The sequence below is a fragment of the Dromaius novaehollandiae genome, chromosome 24 (genome assembly GCF_036370855.1).
Source record: "Dromaius novaehollandiae isolate bDroNov1 chromosome 24, bDroNov1.hap1, whole genome shotgun sequence".
NCBI classification, from domain to species: domain Eukaryota; kingdom Metazoa; phylum Chordata; class Aves; order Casuariiformes; family Dromaiidae; genus Dromaius; species Dromaius novaehollandiae.
The window spans coordinates 4,928,744-4,950,762 of record NC_088121.1 but is presented as its reverse complement, the minus strand read 5'-3'; the positions used below and the strand labels follow the sequence as shown (position 1 = coordinate 4,950,762).

General features: G+C 44.8%; 1 protein-coding gene across 9 annotated transcripts in view; it reads left to right on the top strand.

The window, feature by feature from the left end:
* The window catches only part of SAMD11 (sterile alpha motif domain containing 11), a 201,076-nt gene that overhangs the window by 128,987 nt on the left and 50,070 nt on the right, over positions 1-22,019 (top strand). For all 9 annotated transcript variants that reach the window (XM_026100617.2, XM_064525517.1, XM_064525518.1 and 6 more), the window contains one exon: positions 16,966-17,090. In XM_026100617.2, the coding sequence (XP_025956402.2) occupies positions 16,966-17,090 (125 nt within the window). The remainder of the gene's footprint in view (positions 1-16,965; positions 17,091-22,019) is intronic.

Below are 22,019 nucleotides of genomic sequence, written 5' to 3'. Positions count from 1 at the left end.
CAAAGGCACCATTTGCCCAGAGCAAATAAATGGCATTTAACAGCTGCGATTTAAACAAAGATTACAGTGGTGTTTAACCAGCCTTTCTGGATGGGCTTGAACCATGTTAGAATGTACTTTAGACAGACAGACATTTGGCTGGGAGCTTGCGTATCCATGAGCGTGTGTGTTTGTATGTTTAAGTCTGACTATAACATACTTAATGGCCCTTTCCACATCTATTTAACCCTGGCATAAACCCTTAGAGCCAAGATTGAGTTCAAACAGCAGCACTTAAACTGGGTTGTTAAATGTACATGCTTGGTCTGTGTGATACAGCTGCATCCTTTCTAGAAAACTGTACTTAAGAAAGAATGAAACAGATTAGTCAAGAAGGAAGAGAACATTAAACAAATCAGGCCAAATGGAAGAAACAGATGAAAAATACATGGTAAATAGGGCAGGAGATGAAAAACAAAGGGAAATTCACTGATTTAGCTTGTTCCTTTGGAAGATACAAAGGGAGAGAAAAAGAAAGCAGGAGAGGAGAAATGAAAAGCAGATGGTTTTGAACATGTCAAGGCTGATCCTGACTCAGCAGAAAGTATTGCTCTGTGATGCAGGTAATGTTATCAGATGCCAGAGCATATTGCTGCAGTGCCCTTTAAGGATTGATATAGGACAGCCTTCAGGCTGTTTATTTATCTATTTATTTTTGCTAGTAAGCTACTGCCTTTTAATCTAGGAGACCTGAAGTAGGAACTGGGAGGCTGCAAGAAGCTTTTAGCAGCTGGAAGCTAGATGTAACCCCTTAAAGCCTTGTAGTCTTTAGCATCTGTTGCTAAAAGAGCTGGTATTTGTCAGATACGCATCTTTAAGTTTCAGTAGAAAAATCAGAGAGTTGCAGAGGGACAAGAGTGCCTTCAGATAGGATGGCTGAGGTGTAGGGATGGGAACCTGCCTCCACCCTTCAGTGCCAGTACTGACTTCTGCCTCGACTCCCAGCAGACAGCAGGGCTGATGCCGTGGTCTCACTAGAAAAGGCTGATTGTAAGCTGAGCTAAGCAGAATGAGCCAGATTTTGCCCATGTATTTTAAGTCAGTGCAGAGAAGACTGGTGAGATACCAGCTGTACATAGACCTGTGGAGCTGTTCCCATAGCTCATGGGGGCTGTGGAGGACAGCTGTGAAGCTGACTCTTGACTGCATGCTATAGAGAGCTAATAAAATTCCTGGCGAAGTGTATTAATACTGAATGTACTAACTTGGTTGGCCTTCTGGTTGGTATGGGAAGGACATTTATGTAACACAAGGCTGAATTTGGCCCTTCTAGATTAATTCTGCTGTGGCTTTGGGACTTAAACTGCCTATGGAAATGATTTAATCCTCATTTTGGCGGAATATACAAAGAGTCCTCACCTTTGTAACTGTTAAAACTAAAACTCTGAACCAGGACGTGCTTCCTGAAGGCAAAGCCAATAAAAATAAGGAACCTCCTGGCTAATGCCACTGTTGTTGACAGTCAAGGCATGGCTATGTGGAGACAGTATGTTGGAAGGCAAAGACTTTACAGATGGGTGAACACAGTTTGTTCATCAAACAGCGACATACCTGTTTGATTTTAGACAATAGTTGCTCAGCAAGTAAATAGATCTGCTCTTTTGTTTAACTGGAAAAAGAGAAATTGTATAAATCCACACCAACTCGACATAGTTGATAGACATTAGCCAGAACATTCTGTATCAGAAAGAAGAGCATTTCGGAAGGTTCAGCCACGAAGTTGAGCCTCCAGTTGTGTAGAAAAATATGAGCAACCTGTGCTTTGCTTGTGCTTGTTCATCCACAAAACATCCACGTGAAGATTTGAGAATGTAGATTTTTGAGATGAAATGGGAGGAGCTGCTAAATGTTTATTATAAGCCTGATGTTCCATCAGCTGCTTTGTGAGAACTTCAGATGGCAACAGGACAGACTTCTGTTTCCGTACTATAAAGTATATGGTTTCCTTGTGTTTGTGGGTGTAAAAACCTAAGACGACCTGTACTGGCAGGAAGCAAAGTCAGTCTTGGAGGCTGTCTTGCTGGAAGCTACTGATCAGTCACTGATTGGCTGCAGAAGTTGCTTGCCATAGTGTTCCCTGGATTGCATGGAGGCTGTTAGCATGATGCTCCTCGAGGCCCGTGTGCGTGGGTGAATTAGGTCTGCGATTTTCAAGGGGTCATGTAGTGCAGACTTACCTGAGAAGTTTTGGCTTCTGTCTTTCCCATAGATCAGGTGTTTGTGCAGATTCTAGGATGAACATACTTTTAGGGACAAATGGAAAAACGGGGAGGAGAGAATTAGTATGCATTTGTTTGGTAAAGAGTATTAAAGAGTATTATTTAATCAGATTTTAGCAGTACTTTTTGCTCTCTTATTCATTCCCAGAATGATTCATTTAGCTATTGGGATGGGTTAGAGAAAGAAGACCATTTATGTACTAGCAGCAGTTCAGAGGAATGATAAAGGTGAATAGTTCTCTGATAAACTGATTTTAGCCTTCATTTTAAAGCTTGAAGAATATAATAAAGTAGATGAGAAAATCTTTTAGATGCCTACAAGGCAAGAGGGCATGTTTATGCAAGAGTAATGCTCTTCATATTTATCCCCAGTATGTTGTCACCTCTTTACAGTAATGTGTAGTATACCATGGATGGGGGTGTATAATGAACCTTTTGATGGGCAACTGAAAGAATTCTGAATAAACTGAGCATGTGAAGGCATCTTGAGACCTTGGTATATTCTTGAGATATACAAGGGCTTGGTTAAGACTTTTGGAGAGCATTCTTGTTACATTTCAGTTCCATACAGAGATGGAAGAGCAAATCATACTCTTCTGCTTTTAGATTGGATGCTGGATCAAAACTTCAAGGACATGTCTCTGGAATAGGAGGTTTTCTGACCTCCGTCTTCCCACCCTCCTGTGAAATTAGAAGGATTCAAGTTTAAGTCTGTCTTGTCCTTAATACATTGGATATGTGAGTGATTCCTGTAGACCATCAGTTCTCACTGTTCATTGTCTAAACTTGTACCTTATCACCGATTTAAAATTACTTATCTGAGTATTATTTTAATATTTCATCAGTTCAAACCAGGCTGCTTAATGAATTGAGAAAATGAGTAGAATTTGGGATATTTAAAGAGACCTTATATCCATCAGACACACCAGCTGCATGTCAGTGACACATTCTTTTTATTGGCTGAGCAAAACATTTCTGTTTGTGGGTTACTCAGTAACTTTGGAACGTAGCATCCAGACAAGTCCAAAACTTCAGGGAATGCTCTACAACATCAGCAGGACAAGCCCATTGATTTTGGTGCAAATCAAACCTGCCAAAAAAAGTGTCAGGAAAAAATCAGGACCTCCAGGCTGCCTGGTGCTGCAGGCAGAGGAGTCTTTTGGCCCTTCCCTACACTTGCAGGCACGCTGCAAAAGCAGCTGCTTAGTTCAGAGGGTGAGGCTGGGTGTAACCTGGATTCTGACAAGGAACAGAATTTTCAGAAGTATTTTTTAAGGGTTGAGTTTGGGGATCCAGCATAGGAGGCCATGGGAAGTCAGGGAAATTTGGAATAAGCTGGGATGATTGGGTTGGTGTTAGTGACAAACTGGGGAGCTGAAAGAAGGCTGTGTAAACTTAAATGGGAACACCCTGCCCTCAGAAGTGATGGAAAGGAAAACAAAGAGACAGCAGCTCTGGGATGAGGGGGGGATTGGTGTGAGCTGCAGGAATCCCTGAAGCAGAGGATGGAGGAAGTTGACTTGCAAGGTCTGTATAGTGAGGAGGTAGGGGAACAGCAGGGTGGAAACAGTCCTAGAAATGTGTGAAATGCATTTGACTAGCAATAGCTAGGAAGTGTGTGACCCTCCACCATAAAACTGCATTTCTGCAGGAACTTAAGATCACTGCTGCCCTGCCAGCAACCTTTAAGGCAGGCTTCTGAGCTGGTTGATTTGTTCTATAATGAGCTGCACACAGTGCTGTTGGGGAGAGGGTTGTAGATACTGGTTGCTGGTCGTTAATGGAGGTGACAGTGGCGTTGCGGTAGGACTCAAAGGTCTTGATGACAGGCAGGCGCCATCCTGCTCTTTTGTTTGCTGTGGTTGCCTTCCTTATTCTGTCTTAGTGAAATTTTTTTTTTAGTGGCCATCTGAGCTGCAGACTGCGGTCAGGGTATGATCAATAGCGTGGACTTGATGGATGTTCAGAGGAAAGATGTATGGCTGCTTGTAGTGGTGGCGGCAGGTGAGCTGATGAAGATGGACCATTAAGGAAAGTTCTTCTGAACTCTGTGAATCTGTGTTGAGTTGCAGCCCAATAAGTGTGTGTGTGTGTGTGCGTGTAGGAGGTAGAAGTCAAAGATGTTTTTAAGGGACTAGTTGTGTGTGTTTCGGTGCACATCTGCACTAAGAAAAATATGTCAGTCAGGAGAAGTGAGTCTGCTGGTTTGCATAGTACTTACACTATGCTTTTGTAATCCCTGTATTTTGAACAAGTCTGGATGAGGTATCTCACCTGGAGGGCAAGTGTATCCTGCTGGTTATGGAGGGGTAGTATGGGGACTGTGTTTAAGGTTTTCCCTGTTTTGTTTGGGATTATAAAGTGTATTCAGGCCCTCTTTATTCCTAATGTGCCTTGTGCCTCTCTCCCTCTCTCAGAAGCCACTTTGTGTCTTTATCCTGCTACGTAGTAAGCTTTTTGGCTCCAAGGTTACAACTGTGATGGAAATGCAAGATTCAAGATGCATTAGACTTTTCTGATAGGGTTCCTGAGTTTGAAGAACTATCCACATTACTGAAGACAGGAGAGGAAATTTTAGGCTGAAATATCTAGTATGGGCATTCCCCTTGCTAAATGCTTTTGTAGCACCTTAACAGATGGGCACCTGTCAAAACCGTCCATCAGAATAAGGTGCCATTAATGATAGACTGGTCCTGTCCTTCATCTCCATGCTTCCTCTCTTTCTCATCTCCAGTCCAGCATCAGCGTGGTGCTGTTCTATCTTATTTTTATTTATGGGCTTGCAGAGAGGTGAACGGTGAAGCTGGATTACAATAAAAACATCTTTAAACTTATTTCCACCTCATTTTGGAGTTGCCAGCTCTACTGATCATTTTTATGAACTGTCATGAGCATTAATGAAATTTTGTGAGCGTTTTGCTCAGGACATCGCAGGATGATAAGTCTGCAGGGAGAATTAGGGCTGAATCGTCAAGGTTTGGGGTTGGAATTTTCAGACCTCTCAACTCCCTTTTGTTTGTAATACTTGTTTACTCTTCCTTCCCTCTTCCCTTTCCTCTTTCCTTCCCTTTCTGCTTGTGTCTGACGGGTGACATCTCAGCAGAAGGTGGAGATACCTGAGAGGCAGGTGTAGTCAAAGTGGAGTGTGATAAATCATTATCTGTCAAGGTCGATCAAGGCTGACATCTGAGAAGGATGGGGAATGACTGAGAGTCTTTTAACAATGATGGAGTGTTACAAGGAAACCAAAAGGCTGAGCGATAAGAATATAACCAAGGGGTCTAAGGAATAACAGGCAACTGTGCCCTGAGCTTTGCCTGCTGGAAGTCATGCCTGTTTTCTGTCTAGAGTGCAGAACTCTCATGGGGTATGACTTAATCCTGTGACAGTGGAGGTAAATGGGAGTCTTTCCATTAGCTTTAGTAGGCCCCAAGTTGGATTCATGACTAACCCAGGGCCAGTTTGCCCTTGATTCAAGATGTGAAAGTGCTGTTGAACACACTGATGATTACAAACACCAGTTGCCAGGTAGATGCCAGGTGCAGGTTTTTGCGGCAAAGGGAGAAGTTGGAGTTGAACTCAGGAAATAGGGAGAGGAAGACAAAGTGCATCATAAGATAGCTTGCCTCACAACAGTTTGCCGCATCGCAGTCCATGAAATGGCAGGCCAGAGGAGCTGAGGCTGCCCAGCTCACACCAGAGAGGCCCTGCAGTGTGGGAAGTGAGGTGGGGAGAGGCAGTAAGACACAGATAGGTCTGGAGGATGGAGGCAGCCCCTCTGCTCCTCAGGGCTGCATGCACACATGCTTGCTTGCATCCAGCTTTCCAGGTTCTTCACCTGGGGCTTATCTGCCCATCTCTGATGGAGAAGTGACACAGCCTATCAGCGGGTCATGCTGCCTATTGCTTAACAGTGAAACAAACTCTGCTGCTTCCCCCTGCACCCCCACCCCATCCACTTCTTTATTAGTCACCTCATCACTGCCTTCAAATCCTTGACCCAAATCCTCCTGTGCCCAGCTTTAAATCTTATCCTGCTCTGGCTGTTCTGTCCACCGTCGACCTGAGAGGAAAGGTATTGTCTGAGTGCTGTGTGATTAAGGAGGTGTTGCTGGATGTTTTGTGCTGTGTGCCAGGTGATAAGCAGGAGTAAGGGAGGAGGGCAAGAGCCCTTGATCAGTCTGAGCTGTGAGCTTTCCCTGATCCACATCCCTTCCCCATTCCTGCTGACTCAGTGACCCTGGGTTTATAGCCTGGCAGTGTCAGATATACTGACCTTGCCTGGCTGCTCAAGGGCCTCTGGCACTCAAAGGCCATTCCAGGGCAAAGCAAGACATGCTGAGGAGAAAGTTATTTTGCAGAATTTCTCATCCCAAGAGGACTCTCAGCTCAACTGGCCTGGAAGATGGTTAATCCTGCACCAAGACTGGGTGCTGTGCATGTGGCAGGGAATCAGAGGGGTCATCTTACAAAATGTGCTTTTTTTTCCCTCTAGCTCGGGAAGTCTACATAGTAGTAAGGAAGAAGCTGAGAGAATTCATCAACTCCTGGGAATACAGAATATTTTGCCCCTAGAGCACTGGATTAAATGTGGTCTGGGTTCTGAGCTGGATGGACTCTGTTCACTTCCTAGTGAGCAGAGACTCAAGTCACACATTTTTTTCACTCTGAGCAGCCTCTACTAACTGCCTATATGATAGGGTGAGATTTTCTGACATGTTTTGTGTAGCAGGTCAGATGAGGTGGATATTATGGTCCCCTCTGGGGCTTAAAATCAATGAATTTGTGATTAAGTGGCCCACAGAGACTGGACATTACAGATTAAGAGAAAGGAAGTGGTATTGGTGGTATTTTATGTGGGAGCTGTAGTCATGTACTTCTCGTGCAGCGGTGCAAAGGCTACCAGTCCCCAGGCCATGTCTGTCTTTCTAGGTCCTTCTAAGCAGCCCCAAATTTATCTGTGCATGGTAGGGAGGAAAAGGATGGGTTTTTTTATGGTCTGGGCTGGAGCGTATGTTGTTTGGGAAATCAGTTATTAGTTTTGTTTTGGTTTTAAAAAAATACTAAATAAACAAAGTGAGAGCCTTTGAGTGGTTATTTTACATCAGTCCTGGCATTACATAGTCGTGCTGTTACATAAGGTTGTTTCTCAGTGCTCTAATGATGCAACAGTATTTATAGACCAATCTGGGTTTTCCTCTTAATGGCTTCCATAAAAAGCTCATTATTCCCTTCACACAGTCACTGATTTACATGCTTGTCCTGTCCCTGGGCGTATGCTCTGGTTTGGGTAGCCCTGAGCAACACACTCACACTGTCTGCTTGTTGCTAAATGATTCTGACAACAGTCTGGCTGCGACACTGCTCCGATCCTTACACCAGAAACTTGTCTTTTGGAAGGATGAGGAAAAGAGGGGAGAAGAGGTTGATAAAGAAAAAGGAGTTTTGTTGCTGCTGGTTCTGGCAATGTTGTCATTTTGGAGTTGCAAACTCTCGATCATTCCTGCTGTATTGATCTGGCCAAGCAGGGGACTTGGCCTGGCTAGAATGGGTGCACATGATACACAGGAGGGAGTCACTGCAGAGTAAACAGAGTTTGTGAATCTGTTACCTGAGCCGGGGGTACTATTGAAATACTTGCTTGAACCGGACCTACATCTGGTCAGGCTGAGAATGAGGGAGGAAAGAAATTCCATGTGTGTTCCTCAGAGTGACATAAGACAGTTTGTGTGGAGGCTGCATAGGCACACACCTGCACTGATCTCTGCTTTTCCTGGCTTAATCAATGCCCTTACATCTTTTCCCTTGCAAGCCCTGACATTCCTCCTTTTGCATATTGGATTTTTTTTCTTTATTGTAGGGAGGGGTAGAGGGTTGGGACAGTTTTATGGCAACTGTATTGATCAGTAAAATTTAATATCCCTGCAGTTGCTGAGTGATCGTTAAGGGGATGAGGAGATGGTGAAACATATTTAAAAAGAAATATTTTTCAGTCTTATTTCCTCCTGTGCTACTTTTCTGAGTCTTTGTCCTCTTCCAGACTTGGCATCAATCTCCTACTTTGCATCGCTTCAAAGACACCCATACATTTTTGACTGGGTTTCACAGCTTGACTTTAAGTTGGTTAAATATCAGCAAAAGACTCTGTGGTCCAGTGCTAGATTCATTTGCCATTTCTTCAGCTAACTGTTTTGCAGGTTTTGGATCTGTGTAACTTTGTACGTACTAAGATCATCACTCCCTGTTTTTCATCTTGAATATATTTGCAGCTCCTATTGCTGTAGGCCCAGGATGCCTCTTGGCGTGTAATGTCTCCCACTCTTACAGTGCCATTGTGCAGTAGAGCATCCCCACATGTATGGAAAACAGCAGCACAAAGTGTTTAAGTGACATGCCCAGAGAAGTCTGGGCAGGGAACTGGAGCACAGAATTGACAACCAGACTTTCAAATTTGTGCTGAGTATCCTAACTACTGGAGCAACCTTTCTGGATGGACAGGAGTAGTCTGAGAGGCAAGCTTGGGTGCTGCTGAATGATGCTGTACCACAGGTGAAATCCTCCCTGTGCAAAGCAACCTGCACTTTTTGTATGCCTGATATCAAGCAGTGAAAGCCTAGGGTGTGTGATCTTGCAGCTCTGCCACACTCTGAGCTGACTCTATGTGTGTGTGTGTGTGTGTGTGTGTGTGAACTTGCAGATCGCTCCTGCAGTACTGTGCTGGCTGTTCCCTTGGGGAATATCGATGCAGGTCTGGTCAGCTCAGAGCATAGGCAGAGTGGGCCCCTGCCTGCCAGCAGGCTGCTGGGTGGACAGTCTCTTAAGAGATGCATGGGGCTGCTTCTGGCCCTCCCTGTGAGGCGTATGTAGGGCTGCTGTAGTGAGGTGTTGCTATTATTATTGCCTCCTTATTTTGGAGAGGCCTGCAGCAAACGGGAGGCAGCCATTCTTGAAAGTGATTCAAATTTTGACCAACTTTTTCCCCCTTACCTTCTCCCTTTCCCTCTCTGCAATCGCTCTGTGCAGTCACTTTGAGCAGTGTGTTGCGAGAATCACCAGACCTTGCAGGCGCCTGGCCGCCTCTGCTGGATGCAGAGACTCTGACACTGATTTATATTTTGGTTAATTGTCTCCATCCATTAGTCTCCTCATCCTTCTCCCTGTTAAAGATGCAGTCACTGCTAATGTCTGTAAATGAAACACATTTAAAAGGCATTGCTCCCACTCTGAATCCAGCTCGGGTTAACAATCACCAGAAGCTGCCACCACACGAGCATCTCAAGGATGGTAGGTCTCCATTCAGGTGCCCCATGGGGGCAGGGCAGCCCAGGCTTTTGACAGCAGCTCTCTACTTAGCCTCACTCGAGCGGCCCAGAGCTGAAGGGGCCAAGAGACTGAGGTGTCTGCTCTGTTCTCATCTAATTCCCTCTTTAAGTGCTGAGTGTGCTGGCAGGGCTGGCTCTGGTGCCAGGTTGGGAAGATGCCTTTCAGCAGATGTAAGGGACTGGTTTGCTGGGGCCATTTGGCAGTGAGGAGAGGTGACTGGGTAGAGGGTGCAAAGTAAGGGTCTGAATGCTAGTTGGAATGAGGACCAGGGGACAAGATAGGACCAAAATGGGTCTTGGAGCAACAGCTATCAGCTTTAAATACTGCCAGGCCCAGGCTTCTGTTGCAGATGTTGCTCAGAAAAGGACTATTGTTCCTAGAAGCTAGTCATACAGGATGGCTGCACATTTGGTTACCAAAGCACCCCTGAAGGGGCTTGCTCCTGATTCATTTATAGGTCCCAAGGGACAGCCAAACGTAGCAAATTTGACAGTTCAGTGGCAGTCTCTACCGTACACTCCTTCCTTGAGCACAGGTTGTAGCTTATTAGCCAGACTAGGTGATGTTGCCCATACAATGTATGCCAGAAATGGTAGTACTGCTGGTGTAGCTGTTGTTCTGCATGTGCTTCTGCAGGTGGAGACTGATCAGTAGATTATAGTGCCATCTTCTCCCAGCTAAACACCTTCTCTCTGGGTGACATTCCCACCAGTCGCTGATGTGGCCATCTTTCTTGTTGAGCACCTTTTCCTGTAAGCAGTGAAGATATCAAATGAAGGCTGGTGGACCATTATGCTGCCATTACAGAAAGTCCCGTCAGAACAGCCAGCTTTGGGGGAGGCAGACAACCTGTTAATTCCATTAAACATAGACAGTGCAGCAATCAGAGCATAAGTAGAGAACATTAGCAGTGTTTTTTGTTTTGTTTTTTTTCCCTCCAGTGGTAATTTTTGCAGCCATTAGTTATTTGTATGTCTCACTGCTGTTTTGCAGAGGGGGCTCCTTGTGAGAGGGGATTTTGGACTATTAGCTCTGATCTGTGTCTGAGCTGCACAGGTATTCATGTTGTCCTGGCTGTACTCCCAGAGTCCAGTGTTCACTGGATTTGGGTGTGAGGTCTAGGATGAGGATGACTTTGTTTTGTTTTTTCCCAGACCAAGCATGGAACCTGTGGTATATAGCCCCTATGGCATGTGTGCTCTCTTGGAGCTCTCTCTATTTCCAGTGTAATAGGTCAGGTGTCCAGTTTTCTTAGAACTGGCCTCCAAGGCCAGGTGGCCATTCTGTTAGACAGCAGCTTTCATCTCATGCCATATCCAGGTAAAGGAGCCATTTGGACTTGACCTTTAAAGTTTGTGGCTGCTGCTTGCACGATGCACGTCCTGAGTTGTGGTGCACAGGTGAGCTGCTCAGCTGCTTGTGGCTTAGGCAAAGCCTTTATCACAGCTTTCTGCATTCCTGGCAAATGGATCTGTTGCTTCTGTGCCCTGGCTTCATTAGGATTTGAAAATTGCCCAACTCATAATAATATCCAGCCACTTCTCCAACTGTTGCTTTTGGCAGCAAGACAGAGCCTATAGACAGAGGAATGGAAATCCTGTTGGATGGAAAGCAGCTTGCAAAAGCCTAAGATAGTCTTTTCAGTGGATAAATGGGCAAGGCAAAGGTAGGACAGATATATGGCATGTTTGATGGAATGGTTACTTATCCCAGGCTACATGGAGCGCAATAACAAACACTTAACACACCACCACTGCCGGCAAACTCCTTGTAAAATGCCTTCCTTATGAGGCCAGGTTCATTGCAAGGTCTGTGCCACTTGCAGCTCTTCTCAGAGCTGGCCTTGAGAGAGGTCTGTAGTGCTGTTAGGTAGCTGCTACCTTTCCCTTATTTCTTATTAGGAGAGACATCTTTGTGAAGAAAGGATCTCACTCCTTCATTAGACATCAGCGCTCACTTCTTGTTTGCCACGTGAAATCCTCATCCTTTTTTTAACATTTGACTCCTCTCCACAGCTGCTACGTATGATGTTGCAAAAATAGGATGATGCATTCAAACAGCGAATGAGCAACAGCACATTGGCTGTAATTGAAAGTGACAAAAGGAGTTCATCTCTACTAGATGTGTTTAGATTCACTGCCCAGGTGTAGGGCTGGGTGAAGCTTAGTGTTCTGGTTTGAGGTCAAATGTGTATTGGATGTGAAGTTCAGGCTCAAGTGTCTTGTAGTGCAGCAAGTTCTTTTGTAAGTCTTTAGCCACCAAAATAGCAGAAATAACTGGAAAACCTGTCTTGTGAGCAGAACTTCCAACATCTTGAGCCAGATGTCACAAGAAGGTCTCATGAGACTGTCAGTAACACTGAGTTGCTTCCCAGTTTGAAAGCAAACCTGGATGTAGCCAACCAGCCACATGCCTTCTGGAATCCCTAGCAGTAAGTACTCAGTTCTCTACCCTTCATTTTACTGCAGGAGCAAAACTTTGTTCTGTGAGATGAACGTGCCCAAACAGCCATGCCTCAGAAGATGCACCTCTGCTGCTTGGATCCCTCTCTTTTACTGTGGGACCTCAAACCATTATCAAAAACTGTGCAAACTGAATATTGCCATAACAACCTGAAGCCCTACAGAAGGCTATTTGTCTCCTCCTTGACCTTTCGGGAGATCTGTATCTTACTCAAGCCCCCTTCTGTAATCCGGTTTTTAAAATATAATATTATGCTACTGAAAGGGATCAGACCTTTAATCTGATTCTGGGTGCATGTGTGTTTGTGCATGTATGGGGAAGTGCCTGCATTAACAGGCACCCAGCAGCGGCTCAGAGACGAGACAAAGGAAAAGCAGAGTGTGACTCTGCCCCTGCTGGGGCTGCAAGTGAGCACCTGAGTGGAATTATTAACTTCAGCATGCAGATGGGGAAATCCTCTACATAGCAAGGACCTGCCCTCTCCAATCCACTCAACAACAGGTTCCTACCCACTGAGGACATGCAAGAGTTGGGCTCTTACTGATGAGCAGTTTAGAAGGGATGCCATTGTAACTGTTTCAGAGTTTCCTTTCCAGTGAGTCTAGGTTCCTGCCTTCAGCTCTGTTAGTCGCTATCCCAGGCCAAGCACCTAAGTTTTAGGCATTAATACATGTATGTTGGTATCCCTAAAGTGCCTGTTCTGGTTCTTGACCTGAGATCCTGCAAGCTGGATATTATTCTGTCTGCAAGGGAAGGATCTTTAATTGTGCATTGGCTCTGCCTGGTGGAGCCCTGAGCTTGTAAATTTGTTGCCCATTCTGTATATGGCAGGATTACTGTGAGCAAGCTAGGTAGTGTGTAAACCTGGAGGAACGAAGAGTCTTTTCCCCAAGAGACTTGCTGTCTTCTGAAAACACTGTTCTCATGCATTGTCAGCAAGCTGAACACACAGTGCTGAGGGTGAGTCTCATTTCTGTGCTGTGCCTGTTGTTTAGGGTACAGTTTGCGCTGCTCAGCTCAGCGTGTTGTGCACCCAGCGCCTGAGCCAGCCTACCAGGCTTGCCTGTGAAATGTGCTTTGATAGGCACTGAACTGGGCCCTTTTTACAGGTTTACAGTGAGTGCAAGAGTCTTGGGCCAATGGTTAGGATTGAAGAACTAGGGATAGGAATCAGAGACAAGTTAGGCAAAGGGACTTCAAACAGCAGGCAGAGGGCCAGTGTTGGCTGCCTGGGAGGCCTGGGACTGCCCTGCACAGGTGTGAGGGCTAATCCAAGCACAGGTGCTCCCTGATTTGCAGAGGTGCAAGCATTTGCTGGGTGACTGGGCTGGTCCTGCTGAGGGTAACATGTAGTGTAGTGCACAGTTTGTGCCTTTAGAAGAAGGTAAGTGATTTGGCTGAATTTTTCAGGTAGCTGGTTTCTGTAGAGAAACAGTGCTAAGGTGTTCCTAGGAGTTTTATGACAAGTGGGCAAGGCAGGGGCAGCTAGTTGTTTGCCTGCCTGGTGTTGCAGGGCTGGTGTTCCTGGCTCTGGTTTGGCTGAGGGGATTTCTGTGGTTGACGGGGGCTGTGCAGGACAGAGCCACAAAGCAATTTGACTAGGCTATGGTTGTAACTCACATTTTGCAACCTTTACTACATAAGCCAAGCAAATTGCTAACAGCCTGAGGTACTTTTTCGTCTTCTACCCTCCTGCTGGGCCAGCTGGCAGAAGGCAGTGTGTTTTCAGAGAGGTGTAAGTGCAATTGTAATTTTGCGGTCCGTAGCAGTGAGTACGCAAAAACAGGGTAATTTCTGAAAATGGCTGGTATCTGTGCAGAGCCCTTCTTCCTGGCTAAGGCACTGAATAACTGGGCAGGGGGAGCCCCTGAAGAACTGAGACTCGGTTAGTTTGCTCTCATGCAGGCACAAGTAAGGTGGAGGTCGCAGTTACCTGTTGCAGAACTAAGGCTGGTGTTTCATTCTGTTAACAGGGCATGGTGCTAGAAGGTCCCCTGTGGTCTAAGCAGAACCTTCTGCAAGCATGTCCCTTACTAAAGAGTCTACACAGGCACCACAGTCTGATTGCAGCTGTGTGGAACTGTACTATGTGGTCAGCTTGGCTTACACTGTTTTAAAAAACTGCTTAAATCCTTGACCTGAACAGAAGAGTAGCTCAATTTTTCATATGAAGCCCTGGTTACCATTTGCTTTTTCTGTTATCCCAGGACTGAGCCCCAGCTATGAGCTACATCCCATTGTGCCAAGCACAGAACAAGCCTGGGACAAAAAGGCATACTCTGTTTCAAACCACCTCTGCAGAACAACTCCTGGGGACAGTTTGCTCTGTTAAAATCTATCTCAGCCTGTTTGCCTTATCTCCAGTCTTTCCTCCCTTTCCTCTCAATGTCATCTTGGTAATCAGTTTGCCTTCTGCAAGGGTATTCTGGCAAAGTCATGTTTTCCTGGGATCTTGCCTGATTGCACAGGTAGACTGAGTTGAGTTCAAAGCCTGTGTAGTATACCTGTCAGCCCTTTAGTCTGAGGTTATGTGTTGAGCTGTGACTTGCTAAGATACTGCTTCCTGCACCATGATGCTTTTAAATTTAAGGCCATGGAAAATCTCCTAAAAGCATATGTTTCTGGATGAAAAATAACAGTTCTGCTGTGATAATATTGCCTTCCACCTAGATTTCCTGTTTGTAGTTTGCAGTGGGAATATTGCAGTCGTCTTCACTCTTTGCATTTTGGAAAATCAACTTGTGTTAAGGAGTTGCCATACTTTTTTCCAGAAAGAGAGGCAGCTGCATTTTAGTGGTTGATAAAGCAATTCCTTTTCATAGCTGTGTTAATGCGTTTACATATCAGAGGTGCTTTGGACTCCTTTGGGATGCAAGACACTGCAAATGCAAAGATGTAATTATCCCATTTTTCTCTTCCTACTCCCTGCCTTTCTCCCTCTGCACTTCTCTCTCATCTCCTCCGCCCTTTCCTGAGCATTGTGCTGATGGCAGCGTTTATCTGCATTTGTCCTCTGTCCCTGACATCCAGTTATTGATTAGCATGATTAAAAAGAACTGATAATCACTTCACATTAATCCCATAAATTACTTAAGACACCAAAATATTTGCATAATGCATCTTAAAGGTGGCAGCTAAAAGAGGATAAGACCCAAAACTGCTTGGCACAGGAGAAACGGGCTTCCCACTCACCTGTGGGCTTGCTTAAGTAATTAGCCTTCTGCTTGCATAAGGAGGAATCCGAACGGGTTTAGCGGAGGAAGATGCAATGGGTGCTCAAAGGCTTTGAGATTTGAGCATCCTACCTCACTGCTGAGATTGGGGGTGGGGGAGTGTGTGTGGGGAGCAGCAGGGAACATGACAGCGGCTGCTGAAATGAGAGTCTGTTTTTGTCTGCTGCATCCTGTGAAAATCTGGAGCCAGACGCCTGCTGAAAGTACCTCTGTCTAAAGACTTTCTGTCATAAACTTATCTGATTAGCAGAGAGCTAGACGACAGATTAGCCCCTGCTTCTGCACTAGGGATGGGCTCTTTGGAGCATTTGAGCAGATCTGCTGCTGTTGCTAGTGCTGATAGCCTGTAGGTGGGGGTGCAGCGGGAGGGGAGGAGGTACGGGGGGATAAGAGAGGGATATTTAAAGCAAGATCATTGCTAGGTAATTCTGCAGATAATGCACCCTTGGTGTTGCCCTGCTGGTCCCAGGTGAGGACACTCTCCTCTGCACCAGTGAGTTGGTGGTCATGTGCTGTGTGTCAGGGCAGCACAGAGTGGGTGCGCTCGTCATGTGAGTAGAGGTTGGAAGGGAACGCAGGTGTGGGGGGAGGGCTGTATTTCTAATGAATATATAGGTTTTTTTGTAAGTGTGTCTGCTTTTTTTCTGGCTGTCATCTTCATTTAGAAAGAGAAGAGGAAGAAAAATAGCTGCGTTTAGCTTGGGGCAAACACCTTGTGCGGGAAAGATGGGTGATTTAACATGTACTGCAGCCCGAAGAAAGGGATACGTTCCAGTATTCCCCTTTAGCTACATGTATATGTTTTAGCTTGTTCTTCCTCTTCAGTGTTTGTATATCATTTTTTCAGAAATATTATGCAAGAGGATAGAGGTCTGCAATCCAGAGCATTCGCCAGCTGAACAGTAGTATCTGCTAGAGTGAACATCTTTCTGTATTTATGCTGTCCCTTTCTCCCATTCCACAGAAGGCGGGGGGGGGGGGGAGAAAAAAGATTAAACTAGCCTACTTAGCAGCAATTGGATGCAAGAATAACAGGCAAAATAACATTTAACCATCCTAATGCATGTTCTTGTCTCAAAAGGAAAAAGGCATTTTTTCAGGATCTGCTGGAGTGATGAGTTGAAAATTAACTTTGTAAAGAAGTTTGTATCCTTAGCTATGGCTGATGCTGATGGCCAGGTTCATGGTGGGTTTCTCTCTAAAAAGAAAAACTGTTTTTCAAGTAAATAAAGTAGTGTTGTGTTCCAGCAGTGGTGAAATGGAAAAACTTACCTTCTTTAGAACAGAAGGGTGGCAGCTGATAGAAAACTATCAGTTATTTCAGTTCATGTTTCCTATTAATTTGGAATAGATCTGCCAATTCCTATGCTTCTAGTTTTTCCATCTGAGATGTAAGCTCTGGCCCACGCAAGTTATATCTGGCAAAACTGAAATTAGGAGCTCTGCCACCTAGAGTCCTTTATGCTGTTTGGGAAGTGCTTTATACTTTGTCTCCGCTCCCCAAAACTAAAGGAGGTTACCAGGGACCCGATGGTTAGGAGGGGGAAGAACCTTCCTTGCAGTACAGAGATGTCAGGGGCAAACAAAAGAAGCTTGCGCGCGCACACACTTACGTATATACACAAAAAATCAATAATGTGGTGGCAAATAGGATTTCCTTAACTTGGTGCTTTTCTGCTCTGTTGCAGCCGTGATAACGACCTCTCCACTATCATCTCCAACCTGCATCAGAGCCGTCAGCTCGTTATGCCAGAGACCCAGAGCCGCTGTGAATTCAAGAGAAACAGCATTGATGTTGGCTTAGGAGCAGCAGGTAAGCAGCCAGACCAGGTCCTGATGGTTTGAGTTTGTTGGCTTCCCTCCTCTTTCTTTCACCCCCTTTTTTGTTTGTTTTTTCAGCAGCTCCTATTTTTTCTGTGGCTCCTCATGTTACACTTAAGAGTGAGCTTTGTGAAGTCTCGTAGTATTCTGGCCAGAGATTGACGTGGAAAGGATTTCTTGGTGATGTGAAAGTGGTGCAGTCTTTTGAGATCTCAGTCCTGCTTTATTTTCAAGTCTATTGGTCTGTGTTAAACTACTGGCAAAGAAGATTGCTCCAGCAAAGAAGTGAGATGTCCCCAGGGTTTGTGTCCACTGAAGCAGAGAGGCATTGCAGAGAGCATGGTTTGATTTGTAATTTCATTAATCAGAGGTTCCCCACACTGCCTCTGTGCCTGCCAACTGCTCTGTAAGTATGTTTGTTTGGCTTTGTCCTGCTACCTGACCTTTTTTTGGAAGTTCACCTGGCTTCAGCTTACTTGACCTGATGAAACCAAAGATGCTCCTCTTGGATTGTGCACTGTGCCTCTCTGGATGTCAGTAAGGAAGGGACCTGTGGGCAGGGATGCTTTCGTGGTGGATGTGCATCAGTCAACAAGTGAGGCACTGGTTAACACTGTAGAGATCTTCTTGTTTGCAGAATCTATGCTTTGCTTTTGAGAAAAAATAAATTTTGAGGAGAACTGGGAGTAATATTATTTTTTTTTAATTAGAATGATCCCTGTTCTTCCAAATCAGAATTGGATCTCTCTGTGTGTCTTAATGTAGGCCTTTCCTGAAAATCTATATGGGTGTGCTTTTGTGCATATGGTCTTGTAAGTCATTTCTGTTGATTGTGTAACTTAACCCAGGTGTGAAGTGAACACCAGATCTAATACACTTGGAGAATGTCTGTGCAGGATATGCAGGAACAGGATAGGCACCAGCTTTGCCTTTTGCCTGGTGCTTGACCTGCTTTCTAGAAACATACTTCCTGACTGCAGTGAAACCTCTACTGGTGTGGCTGCTGTTGCAGTAAAGTGTTCAGTCCTGTGTGTGTGTTTTGCTGAACTGGGGGATTTGTGATATGTCTATAAAGCAGCCACGGGCAGCTCCCCATCTCTGCTTCCACAACTGCATCTCCCTATTCTCTTCGTTAACTCATCTCCGCAGCCCCTCTTTCTACATAGCTGTGAGTAAGAGCCAAACTGGCCTGGGAGGTAAGGTCTTCTGTATGAAATCTGGTGCAACAAGTTAGAGGAGGATATGGAGTTGCAGTCTCCTGGGTTTTTATTCCTGGCTATTCTACTCCCTTTTATGTGTTGCTGTCCAAATTGTTTACTTCAGTCTGTATGTCTCAGTTGAACCCCTTATGTTAAAAGTATTTTAATGTTGTTTGCTTCACAGAGAGACTGCTGGGCTTTATCAGTGCTGCTGAAATGCTTTGAGATCCTTAGTGTTCCAGAAATGTAAAGCGTGCTTTTTATTCCCATCAGTGTTAAGCAGTAGAAAAGGTTAGAGGTAGGAGTCTTCATTCTTATTTGCTAGAATTTTTGAGGTTTTCTGGATTGCTTCTGAACCGTAAGAAACAGTAAGAAATATAAAGCACAGACAGTGCACACACGTGTAGTAGTGGAGATAGCAGTGCTCTGGCTCTGACCTCTATGAAAATCTAAGCAATGAAATAGAAGAGGACTCATCTGCACAAGAGGCCTCCAAGGAAGTGACAGAGCCTTTTGGGACATGATAGATTTGGTGCGTCTAAGAAGAGTTGACTGCAAAAGAGTAGGTGAGGTGGTGGTGGGGAGACTGGGCAGCTAAAGGGGGAGGAGGCATTGTCACATCTCCACAGGGACAATTTAACTCTGACTTTTCCCTGCTGTCTGGAGCTGGTTCACTCTGCGTGCTTGTTCAAGGGAAAACTAATTTGTCAAAGTCTACACAGAGCCTGCCAGCTCTGACTTTGGAACGTGTGCTGAACTGGTACCTATGCCACCACCGCCTGGACATGGAAGTCAAGGGAACAGAAACGGAGTGTGCTGGAATTTCTAGCTGATGCTGATTATTGGTTTTATGTGTTGGTTTTGTTTATTTTTACTGGCAATGTGGAAGGGGAGGATGCTATAACTAATTGCTACGTAAATAATTTTAAGAGAGTTAGTGCTGGGTTAGTCTAAAAGACTGGCTGTTGCTTAAACTGCTTAATTACAACAACAAGGGGAAAAGAAATGTGCTCGCAGTCGTCCACTGTTTACATTGAATACCTTCAAGCATAAATGTTTAGGTCATGAGAATCCCACCCTCAGAAAGGCATTTAGAGATGGACAATGGTGAATAAAAGATGCTAATGCAGATCTGTTAAAACTTTCACATGTCACTCATGACTATAAGCTGCAGTGCTTTAAAAGTAAGTTGGAATTTGATGCTAAAAGTTTTCCTTTCCTGGTTTGGTATTTATGATTTGAAATTAGGCCTGCAGTCCCCGTCAGTAACGGCTGAACACTTCAGAGGCTGTTTTGCAGCTCAACCTGCACATTCTACAAATGCAGGATGAGGGGTGAGTGTAGACTACTAAAGTTTGATTCGGAAGTATATGTGGCTTTTTGGCTATGGTGGAGGCTAGGGAGAGGACTGAGAACAGGGATGGCATGAATGGAAGAGATTTGTTTATTGTAGGACCCGTGGGACTGCGCCTCTCTGGATGTCAGTAAGGGACAGAGGGTTGCAGTTGGCAGAGTTGGATGGTTTATGATTATTCCTGTGAGACAGTTGCTTGACATATAATTAAGACTAGGATCAGAGGTAGTGCTATGGTTTAGAACAGCATGGACTGGACAATTAGAATTATTACTGGATCCTGAATGGTCTTTGAAATGCAGAAGGGGGCTGAAGCTAATGGAAAATAATGGCTTACAGTTGCCTCTGGTGCTCTTGTGAGTTCTGGGCTATGGGTGAGACTAGAGTCAGGGTTCAGGCTAGAGTTGGTCTGATATTCAGGTCAAAAGGGGCTCAAAAGACTGATGTATTGCTGGAATGTATAAGGCCTGTGGCTGAAAGAGCAGCACAGGTGTTACTACCTTTGGAAGTCTTGCAGTTAATTTTTAAGTGAAAACAGGTCACTTTATAGCGATCAGGATAGTTTGGGGAACAGAGAGACTGAAGAGCTCAGTTTGAGACAGCAGAAGATGAAGAACCTAGAAAATTACTGGGCCCCATAAGGCTCAGATAGTGTTTGGACCTGACCAGAGGGTTTAATAACCCATCCTGGGACGGTGTGGAGGGCTGACTGTTTGGAACACTAAGCCTAGAGGAAAAGAGGAAAGAGCCTAGAGGAAAGAACCTGGAGTTAGTAGAGAAAAATGATAATGATATGTTTGATCACCCAGGTATGGTTAAGACCAGTGCAGTGACTGTGGTGTGTTGGCAAGTTTAGCATCTACAGAAATCAGGACTAGCAAATCTGAGAGTTACAATGCTTTGAAAATATGTTCATCATCAAAAATGAAAAGGCTGTGCTATTGCTAGCCTACAGTGATAAAGGGGGAAAAGGAAGGTATTGCTCTGTTGCCAGAGAGTAAAGCTTCATCAGAAATGTTGGACAAGGTTCGTAATGCCTTCCACCAGTTTTCAGGTACATTGTAGAGGTGCGTGAGTCGATCATGGCACAGAAGGGCAAACAAAATTTGCCTAAGATCATAGAATGAGTGTTGACTGAACAACAAAACTGTTTACTGTGTTGTCCTCCCTGCTTTCTCTGCTAAACCTGTCTGTTATTCCACTGTGAGAGGAAGAAAGATATGGGTTGAAGCCAAATTATAGAGATTGAGAATATGAGACGTTTGTGTGGGGGTTTCCCCCATGCTGGTACGTGTACTGAAGAAAGGGGTCTGGATAAGAATTAGTGACAGCTTAACTCTTGTTCGAAGTGACCCCTGATACTGGGCCTCTAAAGGAAATATAAAAAGACCACCAACGGCAAAGAATTACAAAAAAGCAAAAATCTCTCCAGCCAGTGCTTTTCAATAAGGCATTTGGAGCCCCAGAACTGGCAGAGGTAACTGAGGCTTTTGCAAAGACAGCAAAGTACGTGGCTGAGAGGCGTGTGCTGATAAAATCTAATTGCCCTATTGATTGGCTTCAGAGCCACCATTGGCTGTGGTAATGATTGAGATATTCTTATGTGTTTGATGCATGTTAGCTGTATCTCGCTGCTCTGGGTCCACTGGGGACCTTAAGATATTACAGAGATCTCTTAATCATGGAGCAGACTTGCATGTGTTGGGCCTGTTCTGCAGCACTACAGATTTATGACAATTGTTATCACTGATGCACTTGGATTTCCTTAGATCCCAGGGGGTTCTGGGCTTCAGGGAAGAGCCGTCCTGTTTGTAACTGAATTCTTAACTGGCTGATGAAATCCATCTTAGTTACGGTTTAGGATTTACCCATCTGAGCCATTGTATTCCTTGCCTCTGATTCTGTTCTTTCTGTCTCATCTGGGTTGAGCATTTACAGTATGATGTTCTTAGACTTGTAAGAGTGGTAAATTTCTGCCACTGCTGCTTTCTCTTCCTCTGTAGTGACTGGAGGTGCTTGTGCTTGCAAAATAGAAAACACTAGTTTCTATAACCCCTGGATAAATGCCTGTTTACCAAATGGTTATGAAAATTTCACGTGTGCAAGTGTTTGTTAATTCCAACACAGACCTAAAGAGTGGTAAATTCTTCTGGAGGATCAGGGAATGTAGTGTAAAGGAAGGGCCCTTTTGCTCTTCATTGATCGAAATGATATCCAGCTCCTGTTTTGAAGTCTAGGTTATGTCTACACTGGGCTTCTATCCAGTTGCTAGGTTTAATCTCCTCCTACTGCTCTGGCCAGTTTTAGACCTGACTCTTTTACTTTAATTTTTTTAAATTTAGAGCTAACTAATCCAGTTGCTGAGAGG